The sequence below is a fragment of the Tamandua tetradactyla genome, chromosome 23 (assembly GCF_023851605.1).
Source record: "Tamandua tetradactyla isolate mTamTet1 chromosome 23, mTamTet1.pri, whole genome shotgun sequence".
NCBI classification, from domain to species: Eukaryota; Metazoa; Chordata; class Mammalia; order Pilosa; family Myrmecophagidae; genus Tamandua; species Tamandua tetradactyla.
The window spans coordinates 57,281,467-57,299,263 of record NC_135349.1 but is presented as its reverse complement, the minus strand read 5'-3'; the positions used below and the strand labels follow the sequence as shown (position 1 = coordinate 57,299,263).

Genomic DNA, 17,797 nt, shown 5'->3' with positions numbered 1-17,797 from the left:
CCCCGGGCTGCAGGGGGCCAGCGCTCTCCTCTCCAGCAAAGGCAGCGGCCAGGGCTGGGAAGCTGGACGCCACAAACCAGACACAAGTCCGCGGGGACTGCTGAGCTTGCAGTGTCCAGTGGAACCCTGCCGCCTTGCTCTCTGGCTCCTTTCCCGCCTGGGTCAGCAGAGACTGTCCACTACAGGCTGTGACTTCACCACCCTCTACAGCAGGTAAGGGGCCTGGACCTGTCTGCTAGTTGACACAATGGCAGTGAACAATTCTGGCCACTTCTTTAGTCAACCAGAACAAGCACTTCTGTAGAAAACAATTCCCAGAGGTTGAATTGTAGGATCTAAGTACTAGGAGTTTTTAAAATATTGAAAGACACTGTCACATCACCCTCCAAAACCTTCCTACCACATCTAATCCCAGCCGCAGGGCAGGAGAGTCTGCAACCTCCCCCACAGAACACACTATCAGGCTTTTTAATCTTTGCCAGTCTGGCAGGCGAAGATATTGTGATGTTCTTTTAATTTGCACTTCCTTGACTATTACTGAAGATAAGTATCTTTTCAAATATTTATTGGGTACCAAATAAGGTCGCATTGCAGTGAGTTATGTGTGAGCATGTGCATGTGCGTCTTCGGTGTGTGTGGGCGTGCATCCTAATACCTTGGGCACGTTTCAGTGCCCCACAGCTGCAGCTCTCTGGAGCCCAAGAACTCTTCAGGGCCCATGGAGAGAGATAGAATCAAAGGCTCAAGCCCAGCAAACTCCCTAGCAATGACAAGGGACATAAGACACTTCCTTCCAATCCCCACATTTTAATCATTTTGGCCCTACTACACACACACTTTTCTACTCACCGGAGCCATCCCTCCTGTACCTTGCCAGCCTGCTGTGACAAATACCACGCGATGGGCTGGTGTAAACAACAGGGATTTCTCGCCTCGCAGGTTCAGACCCAGGAGGTTCGCTTCGTCCCAGTCACGGGGGTCCCGCGCTGGTTTGCCAGAAGTCCGTGGAGCCCCTTGGCCTTATCTCCGCATCCTGTTGCATGGCGAGGTGTCCTGTCCCCTCCTCTCTTCTTGCTTCCGGCCCCTCCCTGCGGGTTTCTCTCACTCTGCACCCAAATTTCTTCTCTCATAAAGGGCTCCAGGAATCCAGATTAGAGCCCACCTCACTCAGTCGGGCCACTTTAATAAAAGTCACATCTTCAAACACTCCTGTTTACAACGTCACACTCACAGGGGCATGCAAGAACATGTTCTGGGCAGATAACTCAGTGTAACATACCTGCTACACCACCGCAAGCGTCCCTCTTTCTGTCCAGCAGGGCCTTTCCTACCTTGCTGAATGAGCCACATTTTGCGCATTTAAGAACAGCAGGCCACGTCACCCTCATCATGACTCCAGAAGAGGGGACCACAAGGGCTGGAAAGTGAGGGAGAAAATTCTGGAAAGAGCCAGCAAGGAGAGCCTCAATTTCTGCACTGATATCATACCCAGCTCCCTGGCTGACTTCTGAACCACATGTGTGCAGGCCGACTTCAAGCAGCCCAGCTAAGGCTAAACCTGGACAAAGGTGTGAGGGGCTGCCAACCTTGGGGACTCGGGGCGTGGAACGTGCTGGACAGAATCAACACTCTTAGAATAAAATAACAGAATCTGCGGTCTCCACAATGTGTGTCATTCACAATTTCTAAGATTATTGTACAAATGAAGAAACAGAACAGTGTGACCCATTGTTTTTTTTTTTCTTTCTTTCTTTCTTTTTTTTTTTTTGGCAGCAACCAGAGGCACCAAGCAGAATTTATTACCCTAAGAGGTTTGAGAAATTCCAGGCACTGGTCATAACTTTCCCTTGTCACAAGAAAACCAGAACCCCTTCATACCCACCCTCGTCCCCCCAGGTGAAGGGAAAAATTAAAGGACACAGCCCAAGCTATGTCACAGCTACTGCAGCCTCCTTGATGAATCATTTCAAAGTCACAAGTGGGCATGGTAATACCTGGACAATCTTATATCGACATTCCCACAATTAAAATAAGGTTTATCCTACCACTGGTCACAGATCCAGAGATTTCAGTCAACAGATAAAAAGATACCAAGAACCTTCATTGCTTATAAGAACAGAAAGATTTTGTTTATAATTAATTAGAATTAAATGGGGTTATCAAATAATCATCAGCAAGTACAAGACAGCCTTGAAGGAGGTGCTAATCCTGTGGGTTAAAGAAGAATGACGAGACATCTCTGGCTTACCCTGAGATGACTTAACGTTTCACCATGAGTGTCCTCAGGTAGGATGCTCATGGTTGCCCAGCAACAACGGAGCCTGCAGTGGTTGCCCCAGGAGCTGGCCTGGGGCTGGGGGCTGGGGGAAAATGGTTCTTCACTTTCCAGATGAAGTTGAAGAACAGGCAATCTTCAGGCAGTGAGGAGAAGGCCCCTATTCCCACTTTTGGGGAATGCCAGCGGGTGACCCATTGTTTTTAAGAGGAGAGACAATCAATGGAGACTAACCTCCAAGACTCAGTTGTTGGAAATAGCAGAAGGTTTGAAGCAGCTACTCTGTGCTCAAAGATATAAAAGAAAATATGCTTATAAAAAATAGGTAGGAAATGTCAGTAGGGAAGTAGGACTATAAAAAACAGAAAGTTTATAAGTGAAAAATAAAGTTGGAAAATATCATAATAGAGCAAAAAACAAGATGGAACATTAACCATAAGGAATTCCTGAAAGGGAGCCAATTGAGATTGGACTGGGTGGACGGTCCGACTGCCAGGGGACTTGTGAGAAAGTGGGCACTCTCCTGGGGATGGGGAGGGGGTCTGGGGGAGCCCTGGGCATCATGGAGATGATTAGGGAGGGTCCTGAACACGAGGCAGCCAAGCAGGCGAGCCTGCTCCCCCCGTGCCTGCACTTTTCAGGCAGGGCTAGTAGAGGACTCCCACACTCACACAGGCTGGACACTCACAGTGGGTAGGCCAGGCCACATCACTGTCCACAGTGCTGCCCCATGTGACATTCTCACCAACAGTGCACTAGAGTTCCACTTTCTCCACAGTCTTGTGACAATTCTATTTTGTTTGATATTACGATAGTCACCACAGCTCTCCTTTAGTTATTATTTGCATGAAATACTTTTGTCTATCCCTTCACTTTCCATCTATCTGTACATTTGGATTTAAGGTACTTTTATAAAAGCACATAGTTGGATCATGTTTTTCATCTTTTCTACCAATCTCTGCTTTTTGATTGGATAACTTAATACATTTACAATTCAGGTAATCACTGATAAAACAGGATCTACTTCAGCTACTTGCCCTTTGTTTTCTTTTTGTTTTTTTAGTGAAGTAATGAATTTATTCTTTGGAATATGGTACATCAACTAAAGTGTCAGGAAATGCTATTCTGGAGCAACATAACAAATTTTATAATGATCTTTGAAAGAAAAGGAAACTACAGAAATAAACAAAATAAAATAGTTATATAAACTTTGTGGACAACTTTCTATCTGACCACACACAGGGTCCCTCTCTCCGGCCACTGACCCCAGGCAGCCACTGGTCTGCTTCATGTTAGTTTACATTTCTGAGAGTTTCATATAAATGAAATCATATAGAATGGCTTCTTTTTCTTTTGTTCAGCTTCTTTCAGCAGAACGACTTTTAGTTCCATCTATTTTGTGTTATTAGTAGCTCATTCCGTTTTCATTACTGAGTGGTATTCCATTGTGTTGCTGTATCATATTTGCTTTTCCATTAGCCCATCTATGGACATTAGAATATTTCCAGAGGCTGTTTCAAACAAAGCTGCTATGAATATGTGTGCGTAAGTCTCTCTGTAAACCACATCCTGATGCCAGCACAGATAAAGAATCTGATCCGTGGCCTAAGCCCACCAAGGGTATATTCATTTTCTTTTTTGGTTATTTTTTTAGAATTCTATTCCTTTGCTTTATTCAGGTACTTGATTTAACCATTTTTTAGGTGTAAAATAGAACATATATATACAAAGAAAAGAAAGAGAAAAGGAATAATTTTCAAAGTACACTTCAACAAGCAGCTACAGAGCAGTTCCCAGAGTTTATCATGGGCTACCATGCCCTCATCTCAGATTTTTCTTCTGGCTGCTCCAAAACACGGGCAGCTTTATCAGAGTCATGTGAATGGAATCATACAGTATTTGTCCTTTTGTGTCTGACTTATTTCACTCAGCATCATGTCCTCAAGGTTCATCCACGTTGTCATGTTTCGGGACGTCATTTTGCCTAAATTTGTGTTTTGTGATTTTCTGATGTGCTCAGGGCATTTGATTACCTTGGCATGGCTATTATGCAAGTTGGCTTCCTTTACTCTTCCTAAGCTTTGTATTTACTTGGTTTTTGCTGAATGCTTCCTTTTGAACTTTGTCGGTCATTCTCTGCCAAATCAAGCTCCACATCTCGTGTAGGGGATACAGTTCAACTTAAGGGTCTATTATAAGGTCAGCCAGAGTGCACGGGTGCTCCAGTGGCAGGATGGCTGGCCACCACGCAGGAGACCCGAGGTGGACTTCTAGCCTAGGCTAAAAAAAAAAAAAAAATAGAGAAAAGAAAATAAGAGATAATAATAATATAATAAAAACATGAAACCCAAAAACAAGAACCACAACAAAATGCACCTCGACAGTAGGAGGCACCAGAATCAAAGGGAGACATCCCAGGACATACTGGGAGTGAAGTCAGGCTGGTGCCCACCAGAGGGAGGGAAAATTTAACAGAAAAATAATAATAGTAATAATAAAAATAAATTAAGTGGAATAATAAAAAACATGAAATATAGAAAATGAGTAAAATAACAAAAAAATCTATAATAATTTTTAAAATAATGAAAAGGGCAATTATATTACTAAAAAATGTATAGAAAGAATATGTTTTTAAAGGGGGGTAAAAAATGAATATTAAGAAGAAAAAACATAAATGAAATAAAAAATAAAAAATAAAAAAGGACGGTGCACTGGTGGCTCAGTGGCAGAATTCTCGTCTGCTGGGCTGGAGACCCGGTCTTCATTCCCGGAGCCTACCCATGAAAAAAATAAATAAATAAAATAATAAGAAAAATAAAGATCTAGGCAGTTAGCTTGTCTGCACTTACCCCTTCTGCCCAGCAGATGGCGAACATGATGCCCCACCTCCCTCAGGCTCCCCGCTCCCTGTCAGGGGCGGCCACATGCACTTACCGCATCTGGCCAGCAGATGGAGCGCTCCCATCGCCGCCCTCAGCCCCGCCTTCCTGGCTCGAGCATTTAGAGGTCTTCCTGCTCAGCAGGGGGGCTGCTCCGACGGGGGTGGGTGTTCCGCCAAGGGGGCTGCTCGGCAGGGGTGGGGGGTTGGGGTACGGGGTGTCCTCCGACCAGAGTGTGCTCGGCAGGGGGTGGGGGGGGAGGGGGTTGGGTGAGGGGTGTTCTCCGACGGGAGGCTGCTCCTCGGAGGGGGTCCTCCGCCGGGGGGACCTGCCTCTCGGGGGGTGGTGCTTTGCCGGGGGAGATGCTGCTCCTCGGGGGGGAGCAGGGGCAGCTGACGGCGGGTCTCTGCCGGGAGACCCGGGAACTGACCAGGGTGGCGGATCAGCTGCTCCGCAGTGCGGGTGGGCCTGCCGGATACTGAGACTGCGACCGGCTTTTCCCGCACCCAACTGGGTGGTCACTCCCCCACCCCGAGCCCCGCCCGCAGTGGACGAGGCTCCCTGCGGGCGCTGCCCACCGCAACCAGGTATCTGTGCAGGCTGCGACCGAGGAGGGTCAGCTCCCTGCTATCGCACCTCCCCGGTGCACCGCAGCCCACTCCCTCGTCCCGCCAAAGCCGCCTCACGACCCTCCTAGACCCCTCACACCCGGAACCTGCAGTCCTGCCCAGTCTATCTTGTTCCACGGAGCGGGAGTCTGTCTGTGCATCTTACACCTTTTCTGCCCTCATTTCCTCCATTACTGCCTTCCTTTGTGTTTACTCCATCTTTTGTAGTGAACCATTTTGACTCTATTCTCTCATTTTTTGTGAATAGTTTTAGATATTTGTTTTTATAATGGGGCTTAATGTCCTAAATCTATAAGAATCTAGTTTGAATTTATACCAATTTAACTTCAGTAGCATATGAAATCTGTTCCCATATCTTCTTCCCCTGCCTTGTGTTCTTGTCACAAATTACACCTTTATACTTTGCATACACAATAAGCCACATTTATGATTATTTTTATGCATTTGAAATTTAGATTGTGTAAAAAATAGTCACAAACTAAGCATACAATAATACTGGTATTTATATTTACCCAGGAAGCTGCCTTTATCACAGATCTTTATTTAGCATACAACTTCGAGTTACTGTTTAGTGTCCTTTCTTTTCACTCTGAAGGGCTCTTCAGCATATTTTGTAAGGCCAGTCTAGTAGTAACAAACTCTCCCAGCTTTTGTTTATCCATGAATGTCTTGATTTCAATCTTTGAAGGATGGTTTTGGGGATGTATAGTTCTTGGTTGGCAGTCATTTTTTTTTCCTTTCAGAACTTCTTTCTTTGCCTCTATGATTCTGATGGGAAGTGGTGTGTTAATCTTACATGCAATGAGCCCTATCTTTCCCACTGCAAGATTCTTTGTCTTTGGCATTCAACATTTTGACTGTGTCTCAGAATGGATCACTGCGTTTATCCTGCTTGGATTCCGTCTCTCGGGTGCGTATATTCAAGTCTTTTATCAAACCTGGGAAGTTTGTGACCTTCCCCCCCTGCCCCTCCAAATTTCCTTTCTACCCTTTTCTTTTTCTCTTCTCCTTCTGGGACTTTCCTATGTGTATGTTTGTATGCTCTACGGTGATCCACAGGGCCCTTAGGGCTCTGTTCACTGTATTTCATTCTTTTTTTCTGTTTCTTAGACTAATTTCATTTGTTCTATTTCAAGTCTGTTGATTCTTCTGCCATCTCAAATCTGCTGTGGGAAACAATCTGGCAGATCCTCAGGAAGTTAAGAATAGAATTACCTCATTACCTGACTATTCCTGAGCAAATACCCTGAAGACCTGAAAGCAGGGACTCAAATACTTACACTCCATTATTAAAAGGTGGGAACAACCCAAGTGTCCATAAATAGATGAATAATAGGTAAAACAAAAGGCATGCTCACATCCCAACCCCTGGTCCTGTGGGTGTGATCCCATTGGTAAATCAGAACTTTGAAGGTGATATTGGCTAAGGTGTCACCAAACTGAATGAGAGATGGCCTTAATCCAATATGGCTTAAGTCCTTATAAGCAAAGGAAATTGTACACAGAAAGAAAGTCCTAGGGAGCACCAGAAACTGGAAATCAGTGGAATTTAAGAGGAAGTATGCCCACCATATGCAGTGCCAAATGATAGAAAAGCCAAGGAACAAGGATCACAGCCCCCAGCCCCCAAATACCAGTCTTAGGGAGAAAGCTTTGCCTTGCTGATGCTTCAACTTTGGACTTCTCATTACTAGTGTATAGAAGCACAACAAATTTGTAAGCGCTGATCTCGTAACCTGCCACTTTGCTGAGCTCATTTATTAGCTCTATTAGTTCTGCTGAGGATTTTTCAGGGTTTCCAACATATAGTATCATATCATCTGCAAACAGAGGAAGTTTTACTTCTTCCTTTCCAATTCGATGCCTTGTATTTCTTTTTCTCGTCTAATTGCCCTGGCTAGAACTTCCAACACAATGTTGAATAACAATGGTGACAGTGGACATCCTTGCCTTGTTCCTGATTTTAGGGGTAAAGCTTTCAGTCTTTCCCCATTGAGGATGATGTTAGCTGTGGGTTTTTCACATATTCCCTTTATCATGTTGAGGAAGTTCCCTTCTATTCCTATCCTTTGAAGTGTTTTTACCAAGAGAGTATGTCGAATTTGTCAAATGCCCTTTTTTTTTTTTTGCATCAATCGAAATGATCCCCTGGTTTTTCTGCTTTGATTTGTTGATATGGTAATTACATTAATTGATTTTATGTTGAGGCATCCTTGCATACCTGGAATAAATTCAACTTGGTCATGGTGTATAATTCTTTTAATGTGCTGCTGGATTTGGTTTGCAAGAATTTTGTTGAGGATTTTTACATCTATATTTATTAGAGCGATTGGTCTGAAATTTTCTTTTCTTGTAGTATCTTTGGTTTTGGTACGAGGATGATGTTGGCTTCACAGAATGAGTTAGGTAGCCTTCCCTCCTTTTCAATTTTCTGGAAGCGTCTGAGCAGGATTGGTACTAATTATTTCTTGAATGCTTGGTAGAATTCACATGTCCAGCCACGTGATCCTGCACTGTTCTTTTTTGGGAGCTTCTTGATGACTGATTCAATCTTTTTACTTGTGATTGGTTTGCTGAGATCGTTGGTTGTTCATGCCTTTCTAGAAAGTTGTCCATTTCATCTACATTGTCTATTAGCATAAAGTTGTTGAAAGTATCCTCTCATTACCTCTTTTATTTCCGTGGGGTCAGTGGTTATGTCCCCTCTCGCATTTTTTTATTTATTTGCATTCTTTTTCTTTTTGTCGACCTTGCTGAGGTTCCATCACCTTTATTCATTCTCTCATTTTAAAGTGCCTATTTGATATAGGTATTTAAGGCAATAAATTTCCCTCTTAGCACTGCCTTTGCTGCATCCCATAGATTTTGATATGCTGTGTTTTCATTTTTATTTGCCTTGAGATTTTTACTGACTTCTCTTGTAATTTCTTCCTTGACCCACTGGTTGTTTAAGAATGTGTTGTTTGGGCCACGATGGCTCAGCAGGCAGGAATGCTTGCCTGCGATGCCAGAGGACCCGGATTCAATTTCCAGTGCCTGCCCATGTTGAAAAAAAAAAAAAAAGAATGTGTTGTTTAGCCTCCATATATTAGTGAATTTTCTAGCTGCCTACCTGTTACTGCTTTCCAACTTCATTCCTTATGATCTGAGAAAGTGTTTTGTATTTCAATCTTTTTAAATTTATGGAGACTCGCTTTGTGACCCAGCATATGGCTTATCCTTGAGAAGGATCCATAAGCAATTGAGAAGTGTATCCTGCTGTGGTGGGGTGTAATATTCTGTAAATGTCTGTTAAGTATGTTTTATTGTATTATTCAAATTGTTTCTTCATTGATCCTCTGTCTAGATGTTCTATCCATTGATAAGAGCGAGGAATTGAAGTATCCAACTATTATGGTAGAAGTGTCTAGTTCTCTTTTCAGTGTTTTCCTCATGTACTTTGGAGCACTCTGGCTTTGTGCATAAATATTTATGATTGTTAAGTCTTCTTGTTGAATTGTTCCTTTTATTAATACACTGTCTTTCTTTGTCTCTTTTGTTTTACATTTGAAGTCTACTTTATCAGATATTAGCATAGCTACTTTTGCTCTTTTCTGAGTGTTGTTTGCATGAAATATCTTTTCCCAACCTTCCACTTTCAACCTGTTTGTCCTTGGGTCTAAAATGAGTCTCCTGTAGACAGCATATAGATGGGTCCTGTTTTCTAATCCATTCTGCTAGTCTATGTCTTTTGACTGGGGAGTTTAATCCGATAACATTTAGTGCTATTGCTGTAAAAGCAGTACTTTCTTCTACCATTTTGATTTTTGGGTTTTATAGGTCATATATAATTTCTTTCTCTTTTTAACTTTACTGATAGTCTTCATTTCTACACTCTTCTCCATACCTCTCTCTCCTGTCTTTTCCTATGGTCCTCTTGGAACTACCAACTTAATTTTGGACTTCTACTAGCCTCAAAACCATGAGCCAATAAACTCCCATTATTTAAGCTGACCCACTGCATTGTATTGGTTCTAGTGACCAGAAAACTAAAATAGCATACAATGGAATATTATTCGGCCATGAAAAGGAAGGTAGTCCTGATACATGCCACAACATAGATGAATCTTGATGACACCATGTTGAGTGAAATAAGCCAGACACAAAAGGACAAATATTGCATGATTCCACTTAAATGAAGAACGCAGAATAAGGAAATTTATAGGGGCAAAAAGTAGATTACAGTTACCAGGGGCTAGGGAGAAGGGGAATGAAGTATTACTGCTTAATGAGTAGTTTCCTTTTGGGGTGATGAAAGGTTTTGGTAATGGATGGTGATGAATGCACCACAACATTGTAAATATAATCAACACCACTGAACTGTACACTCAAAAATCGTGAAACAGGGATGGGGGGGCAAGAGAAATGATTTGAAATGGTTTTCCTTGACTTGATGAGTAGACTGACTATACTGACACTGGTCAGTTGTGGTTGTTTTTTGTTTTTTTTTTAAACTTTTTTTTTATTAATTAAAAAAAATTAACAAACAAAACATTTAGATATCATTCCATTCTACGCACAGAGTCAGTAATTCTTAATATCATCACAGTTACCTATTCATCATTTCTTAGTACATCTGCATCGATTTAGAAAAAGAAATAAAAAGACAACAGAAAAAGAAATAAAATGATAATAGAGAAAAAAAAGACTATACATACCATACCCCTTACCCCTCGCTTTCATTTACCACTATTTCAAACTGAATTTATTTTAACATTTGTTCCCCCTATTATTTATTTTTATTCCATATGTTCTACTCTTCTGTTGATATAGTAGCTAAAAGGAGCATCAGACACAAGGTTTTCACATTCACAGAGTCTCATTGTGAAAGCTATATCGTTGTTCAATCATCATCAAGAAACCGGGCTACTGGAACACAACTCTACATTTTCAGGCAGTTCCCTCCAGCCTCTCCACTACATTGTGGTTGTTTTTTTCAAGGAGTCAGTGCCCTGGTGCCAAACTGGAAGAATTTCAATGACTGAAGCATTGATCTCTGTGCACAATCCATGTGGAACAACTAATTACAGCTAAGAACATTTTCAAAGAAGCTTCCCAAACACTAATTTAATACAACCTGAAATGGTGCCATTTTATCAATCGAGGGTGGTAAAAATGTGCGGAGTAGGAAAAGGCTTGCTTAGATAAATTTACAAAGATGGTAAAAATGCAAGCTGTTTAAAATAAACCTAGGGTTTTCATTATTCTTCATATGATATATATTTTTAAATATCTGCATCTCTCATGTTAATGAACCAGTAGGTCAAAGATGAACTTCATTTGATCTCAACTGGCATTAACAGACACGTATTTGCAATTAATTTTGATGACAGGGAACACTTAACTTTGAAGCCCTGTTAAATGGAATGGTAATATCCACTCTTTACATTAACAAGAGATTACAAAAAAACTATATTCAATTATTATTATTGCACCCTGGATTTTGGCAATTGTATTAGTTTGCAAACTGCCAAAACTGGAACGGCTTTTAAAAAGGGGAATTTAATAGGTTGCAAGTTTATAGTTCTAAGCCTATAAAAATGGGCCAATGAGTCTGCAACACCTCTGTCTGCTGAGAAGTCATGTGGCTGGCACCTGCTGGTCCCTTGTTCCTGGGCTCTGTTGCTTTCAGACTCTGTTCCTCTGAGAGTTCCTCACTTTGCTTCTCTGGGGCTGGCTTTCATCTCTGGGCTTCCCTTGGCTCTCTCCGGGTTCTGGCTTGTTTAAATATCTCATGGTAACTTTTGCAGGACTCCAAGCACCTCCAAACATCCACATCTCTGTTCTCCAAGTGTCTCCATCTGTCACATCTGCTCTGAAGTTTCTGAAACTCTGTTGTTTCTGAGGTTTCTCCAAAATGTTTCCTCTTTCAAAGGACTCCAGTAAACTAAACAAGACCCACCTAGAATGGGCAGAGTCTCCATCTAATAAAACGTCACACTCACGATTGAGCCCATCATATTTCCATGGAAATAATCTAATCAAAAGTCTCCACCCTATAGTATTGAATCAGGATTAAAACATGGCTTTTCTGGGGTACATAATAGTTTCAAACCGGCAGAGCAATAAAAACACTCATTTTCTCAATTTTACCTCTTGTCCTGCAAAGCCTAAAACATTTACTATCTGACCCCCTGTAGAAAAAGGATGCCAATTCCTGAGGTAGGGTATTATTTCCATCCTACTGTCAAAGAGACAAAGGCCGAGGTTAACATGAACAAGGTCACATAGATACGAAATAGTCAAACAGGAGCTAGCACCCAAGGGAATAAAATAACTACGAAAGCTAAATATATAAAACATAGCATACATATGACAACATTGTATTTCCAAAACCAGATCAAACTATTTAGAAAACAAACCAGTTATAGTCAACAGGCACAAGACCTAGTCAATATAGTATAAAACACCAGGACATCACATGAAACTTAAAGATCACAGCTTTTCTAGAAAAGATATCTTAAGCTTTATAAAAATTAAAGCCTCTACAAGGCAGAGATTTAGGCCCAAGGATTTGGTGAGGGAAACTTCATTACGAGACTCAACTTTAAGAAAAACAAGTACGTCTGGTGCTCTGAGCAAAAATTATCCTTCAATGACTTGGAGCCTATCCCCAGCTGGTCTGAAAATAGAAAGATTAACAGCCAAAGTAGATAACATAAAAACACAGTATCTAATAAATTTAATAAAATTAATATCTAATAAGTATCTGGTAAATATCTAAATTTAACAGCGTGGCCCTAGGAAGCAAATCAGGGAAGAATTAAAAAGTGAAATAAGGAAATCAGAATAGAAATAACAAAGCACTTAAATCCATGCTATTAGCATTTTTCTCACCAGTTTGACCAGAGTCATTTTGGAATCATTGTAATTTGGAGTATGTTGGCTACTTAAGGCATTTAAAACATGGAGACGGTACTATCAAACTTTTCATTTTAATTAAACATTCAGATAAACTGTGATTAGTTTGCAATTAACATTTGAGTATTTAGGAATATAATGTACTAAAGTCATAAGCCTATTTTATTAGTTCTGTAAACAGCACTACACATTTGAGGGTGCTGGCTGATGGTCAGGGAATGTCACTTCCTCGATGCAGGCAGCAATCCACAAGCAGGACCGTAAGTAGAACACAGGGAGTCAGGAGTGTCCCTCCCCTCACACAAATACTCTCTGGACAGTAATGAATTTATCCTCAGGACCAGCAGATGGGCTACATTTCCAGACAGCTGTCCACCACAACCAAGCACACGACCACTTATCCCCACAGCCCTCGGGATGCAGTGTGCATGCCCAGCGGGGCTAGTCCCTCCAGCGGTGTCCACACTGAGCGTTGCAGCACTTGTAGAAGGTGGTCATTGGCTCATCCGCAGAGCGGGTCTGAAGTTGCATGAAGTAGGCACGAGGATGTTCACATTTGGGACATGGCTCTGACAACAAGAACAAGCAAGTGGCCCAGTTTATACAGACATGACCATAACTACTGGAAGCAGTCTTACGTTAAAAGCCACGAAATCCCTCCGCTAAACTGCTCTTCCCTGCCAAGGGCACCTCACACAGGGAGTAAATGTGTAAGCAGCTGCATTATTCCCACTCTGCTCTAACCCTAAGGGAGTCAAATGCTTCCTCTTCCTCTCAGGGAACCCACTTCTCTTCTCCAGTCAAGTTTGATCCTGGTTAATTAACATGGAGAGTGACGCCCAGCTGCCATGAGGGTTCCCAGGTCTGCACCCAGAGCTCCCTGCCCCGTGCATCGTCCGACCAAGACCACGAGCACACACCCGCTCATCTTCAGAACTCACGACACACCCACCAACTTGTCCTCAGGGACCCACTGCAGCAGCTGTCCCTCAGGCTGCTCCGATCCAACTGTCACCACACACCCTACTCCCTTTCAAAGTGCCTCAAGGCACATATTTACCTTCAAAGTGATTTCACTTTGAGAAACTGGTCATGCTCTTGAAAGAAACTGACCCTCTCATACTACCAAAACACCCTTTCTCCTATTAGAGACACATACCGCCTTTCAGGGACACACTCTGCCAAGGCTAGCCTTTTAAGCCAGCAGAACTTGAGGATCTTCAGCAGGAAAAACGCGGCACCAGTCAAGAGTTAGTACTTCTCCCTTGCAAAACAGGTTATGTCTCGAACTCTCCATTCTCCTTCCCTGCTCACATGTATCTTTCTCAGAAATGAATACACACTTGAAAAAAGACTGCTGTTTAACGCTTTCTGATATTAACTTTTAAAATCTATATTAAAAAAGATTTTTAAAAATCTGTATTAGGACAATAAGACCCTAGGTTTTCTGCATGCCCTGGTTTTTACTACTACCATCGCTGTCACTGCCCTCACAGCTACCATCTGGTGGGTGCTTCCTACATGCCAGGCACCCCATCATTTACTTTATTGGCCCCAGACAGATGAAGAGATTCAAACAGGGTCCCCAGTAAGAGGTCGGCCTGAGAATCTAACCCAGGTCTCTATGTCTCCAAGGCTTCTATCAATATCGTTGGTATAACAAATCCATTTTTAAAGGAGGAAAACAATAATTTGCTTTCCATTCTTGGAAGCCCACACTATCATCACTAATGCTGAGACAGAGTGGCATAGTTGGCAGCCTCATACTATCCACCGCTCATGAACTGGAAAAGGTCTCCCCGCTCACCTGCAGTAGAGTCAACATTCTCCCAGGCAGCTGCTCCCCCAAGCACATCATCCACTTCTTTCAGCTTTGGATACTTCCGGCTTGTTACCTAACAAACAACAAGTTTCAGACTCTTAAAGTAAGTGAACGGTATAAACCCTGGGCACCAAACCACAAGCGCCCTCGTGTCTTCCCAGACTTCCTCCCTTCAACAGTCAGAAGATAAAAGTTCCTGCTCTCACAGACCAGTCCCTGGCACCACATTGGAACTCAGAGAATCTGTGATCAGGGCACACCCCGAGCCAAGGAGTGGGAGTCAACAGGTAGAGGAGAGCTCTGTATGGATTAGAGAGGCACAGAGCAGAAGAAAGAATGGCTTCAGACAGGCCTTCCTCCTCTCCCACCCCTCCAGGGTATAACTCAAAATGAGAGCAACAAATACAACCAAACTTCAAAAACAAAGAGCACCACTTAGTGGGGTAAACTGGTCACTCCCTGCACAGAGTTTCCGAAGCAGTCTATGCTTGGCTTTTATCAGACATCCTTGGAACTTCGGGTTTACACGAGTTTTGGACTCTATTGCTTATGGTTAAGTAGTTTGCAAACATTAAGAAGAATGAGATAACCAACGATGTCAAGAAAATCAAGATTCTCTATTTTCTCCCACTGAAATTAAATGTATTTAAAAGGAATTTTTCACAAGCATCAGATACTAAATAAATTTCAGATAAGTTTACATATTTAATAAAAACACTGGTTTTATATCATTTTGTGATGAGAGATGTCTTAAGCAGCAAAAATCTATATAGTCCCTAGCAACAATATTTATTATAATCAATTACAGTGTCTTGGTTTTCGGCTTTATTTCAATACATTTGAAAAAGCCTTTATAAAATAAGTGTATTTACTGACTTTATCAGTAAGACTCCAAAGAAAGTAATTTGTAGTGCTTCACAATTTTGTAACAAATTGTGTCATGTTTTATAAGGCTGTGTTGAAAATGTTTTAAAAGGAAATTTATAAATGTACAAATTTACATAATTTGGGTCTTTATAATTTTATGTTAGAACTAGAAGAGACCTTAAGGACTCTCCTCACATTATAGATCAGAAACAGGAAGTTCTGAAAGGTGAACTTAATTAACTGATGAAGTTTACAGAGCTAATTAATTAATAACAGTGTATACTGAATAAACCACTCCAGGACTCTCCCTCCTACAGGAAGCAAAAATTATTACTAAGAGCTGATAAGAAAAAAATTAGAGAAACTTAAAATGCATTTAACTTAAGATAATCTGCTCGGATAACACTTTATTTTACTAATGAGAAGGGATATTAGTAATAGACGAAAGCTTATCAATATCAGGACTTTAGATCAAGTAAAGACTTAGATGGGATGATGTGTCTTGATTATACAGTAAAATGGCTTGAAGTTCATTTTCAATCCAACTATGCTTCAGTACTTGCAGATTCTAAGATCACATCTTAAAGTCCAGGTTTCACTAAAAGAAGAAAGTAAAATATGAAGCCGCAACAAAATGTTGTTATAAATTTAGTTTGGGATATTTAATCCTGTGCTCAGGGAAAATCAGTACCTAAGTAAATTATCGCATTAATAATTATTCTTAAATTTCTAACCTCTAAGAGGTGAAACCTACACGTAAATAGAATACCCACTTCTAGAAATGGTAGAGGTGCAAATGCCAGGAATGTATTCTAATGGAAATGAAGACAACGATAAATTATGTATTTATCTGTTTAAAAGAAAAAAAGGAAAATGAGATAGCACGAACGTGCTCTACTCTAAAAAGTAAAGGTGTTGAAAACTCAACAATAAGAAAACAAAATGGGCATATTACAAAATGGGCAAAAGAGCTAATGGGTACCTCACGTCACCTCAACATCATGTTATTAATGAAATGTAAAACACAATAAAACACTACAAACCAAATACAACAAATATGTTATATTATAGAATTTTAAAACAAAAGGAGAGAGAGAGGAGAAAAATAAAAAGTAAAAAAAAAAGCCTCCAATGAGCTGAGACTCAGCATCAAGGGATTGAGAAAACCTTCTCGACCAAAAGGGGGAAGAGCGAAATGAGACAAAGTGTCAGTGGCTGAGAGATTCCAAACAGAGTTGAGAGGTTATCCTGGAGGTTATTCTTACGCATTAAGTAGATATCACCTTGTTATCCGAGATGTAATGGAGAGGCTAGAGGGAACTGCCTGAAAATGTAGAGCTGTGTTCCAGTAGCCATGTTTCTTGAGGATGATTGAATAATGATACAGCTGTCACAATGGGACTGTGTGATTGTGAAAACCTTGTGTCTGATGCTCCTTTTATCTACCTTGTCAACAAACGAGTAGAACATATGGAATAAAAATAAACAATAGGGGGAACAAATGTTAAAATTGATTGTTTGAAATACTAGTGAACAATGAAAGGGAGGGGTAAGGGGTATGGTATGCATAAATTTTTTTTCCTGTTTTCGTTTTACTTCTTTTTCTGAATAGATGCAAATGTTCCAAGAAATGATCATGATAATATGCAACTATGTGATGATATTGTGAATTACTGATTATATATGTAGAACGGAATAATATGTTGTTTTTGTTAATTTTTTTAAATTAATAAATAAATAAATTTTAAAAAATTATATGGGATGTTAGCAGGTGAGTCCTAGGGGAAAAAAATAAAACGGGAGGAGGACATAACGGGGGAGCTGCAGGGCGCTTCCTCAGGGAGAGGGAAGCGGGCAAAGGCCCGGCGCGGTGGGGGTCCTCCAGGAGGCCCGCGTCGCAGCGGCCGCACGAGCGAGCAAGGTCGGGGTACCGCCGCGGCTGCGCCCGCCCCTGGGGGCGGCCCTGGGGTACGAGGCGGCTGGAGGCCGCGGGAGTCCCAAAGCTGGGGGAGAGCGGAGGAAGGGCGCTGTGGGCTGACGGGGGGTGGCGGGGACCAAGCCGGTGTCCGTGGCGCGGCGGGCCTGCGGGACTCACCTTGCGGGTGATGTTGTGCACGTACGGGCAAGTGTTGCAGGCGAAGCGGTGGCAGCGCTGACCCTCCTCCACAATCAGCCCGTTCCCGCAACCCGGACAGAAAAGCAACATGGCGGCGACTCCCGGCAGTCTCCACGGCCCCAGCTTCCGGGACCCGTCGGTGCCGAGGCCTCGAGCTTTCATTGGCCTTGGCAGCCGCCTGTCCTTCAACTCACCAATAGACACGCCGCTTACGTGCGCCCTGTGGGACGGGCAGCAAACTGTCCTGCGGTTGTCATTGGTTATGATGACCGCCCGTCTTCCAGATGCACCAATGACCTGCCTCCCTCG

At 42.1% G+C, this 17,797-nt stretch overlaps 1 protein-coding gene and 1 long non-coding RNA gene across 3 annotated transcripts; both read right to left on the bottom strand.

The window, feature by feature from the left end:
* Positions 1-874: 874 nt before the first annotated feature.
* LOC143667767 (uncharacterized) lies at positions 875-3,015 on the bottom strand. Its single transcript, XR_013168148.1, has 3 exons — positions 2,249-3,015; positions 1,280-1,417; positions 875-1,106 (listed from the first exon to the last, which is right to left on the bottom strand). It is a non-coding gene; the product is annotated as an uncharacterized LOC143667767 (long non-coding RNA).
* Positions 3,016-12,487: 9,472 nt separating this feature from the next.
* On the bottom strand, positions 12,488-17,720 carry POLR3K (RNA polymerase III subunit K). Of its 2 annotated transcripts, none has more exons than XM_077142365.1 (3): positions 17,468-17,628; positions 14,491-14,578; positions 12,488-13,252 (listed from the first exon to the last, which is right to left on the bottom strand). In XM_077142365.1, the coding sequence occupies exons 1-3, from the start codon at positions 17,576-17,578 to the stop codon at positions 13,125-13,127; spliced, it is 327 nt and encodes a 108-aa protein (XP_076998480.1). In that variant the 5' UTR covers positions 17,579-17,628; the 3' UTR covers positions 12,488-13,124. The 2 variants fall into 2 exon arrangements, with proteins under 2 accessions (XP_076998480.1, XP_076998481.1); XM_077142366.1 differs by lacking the exon at positions 12,488-13,252 and adding an exon at positions 13,903-13,989 and having other exon boundaries at positions 17,468-17,720.
* Between the last annotated feature and the right edge of the window lie 77 nt (positions 17,721-17,797).

Excerpts from the sequence above, each read along its gene's own strand:
- POLR3K (XM_077142365.1), bottom strand. The coding sequence starts at position 17,578 with ATGTTGCTTTTCTGTCCGGGTTGCGGGAACGGGCTGATTGTGGAGGAG. Across the intron at positions 14,579-17,467 it reads TGCACAACATCACCCGCAAG|GTAACAAGCCGGAAGTATCC; the intron begins GTGAGTCCCGCA and ends GTTGTTTGTTAG. Across the intron at positions 13,253-14,490 it reads GAATGTTGACTCTACTGCAG|AGCCATGTCCCAAATGTGAA; the intron begins GTGAGCGGGGAG and ends TCTTGTTGTCAG.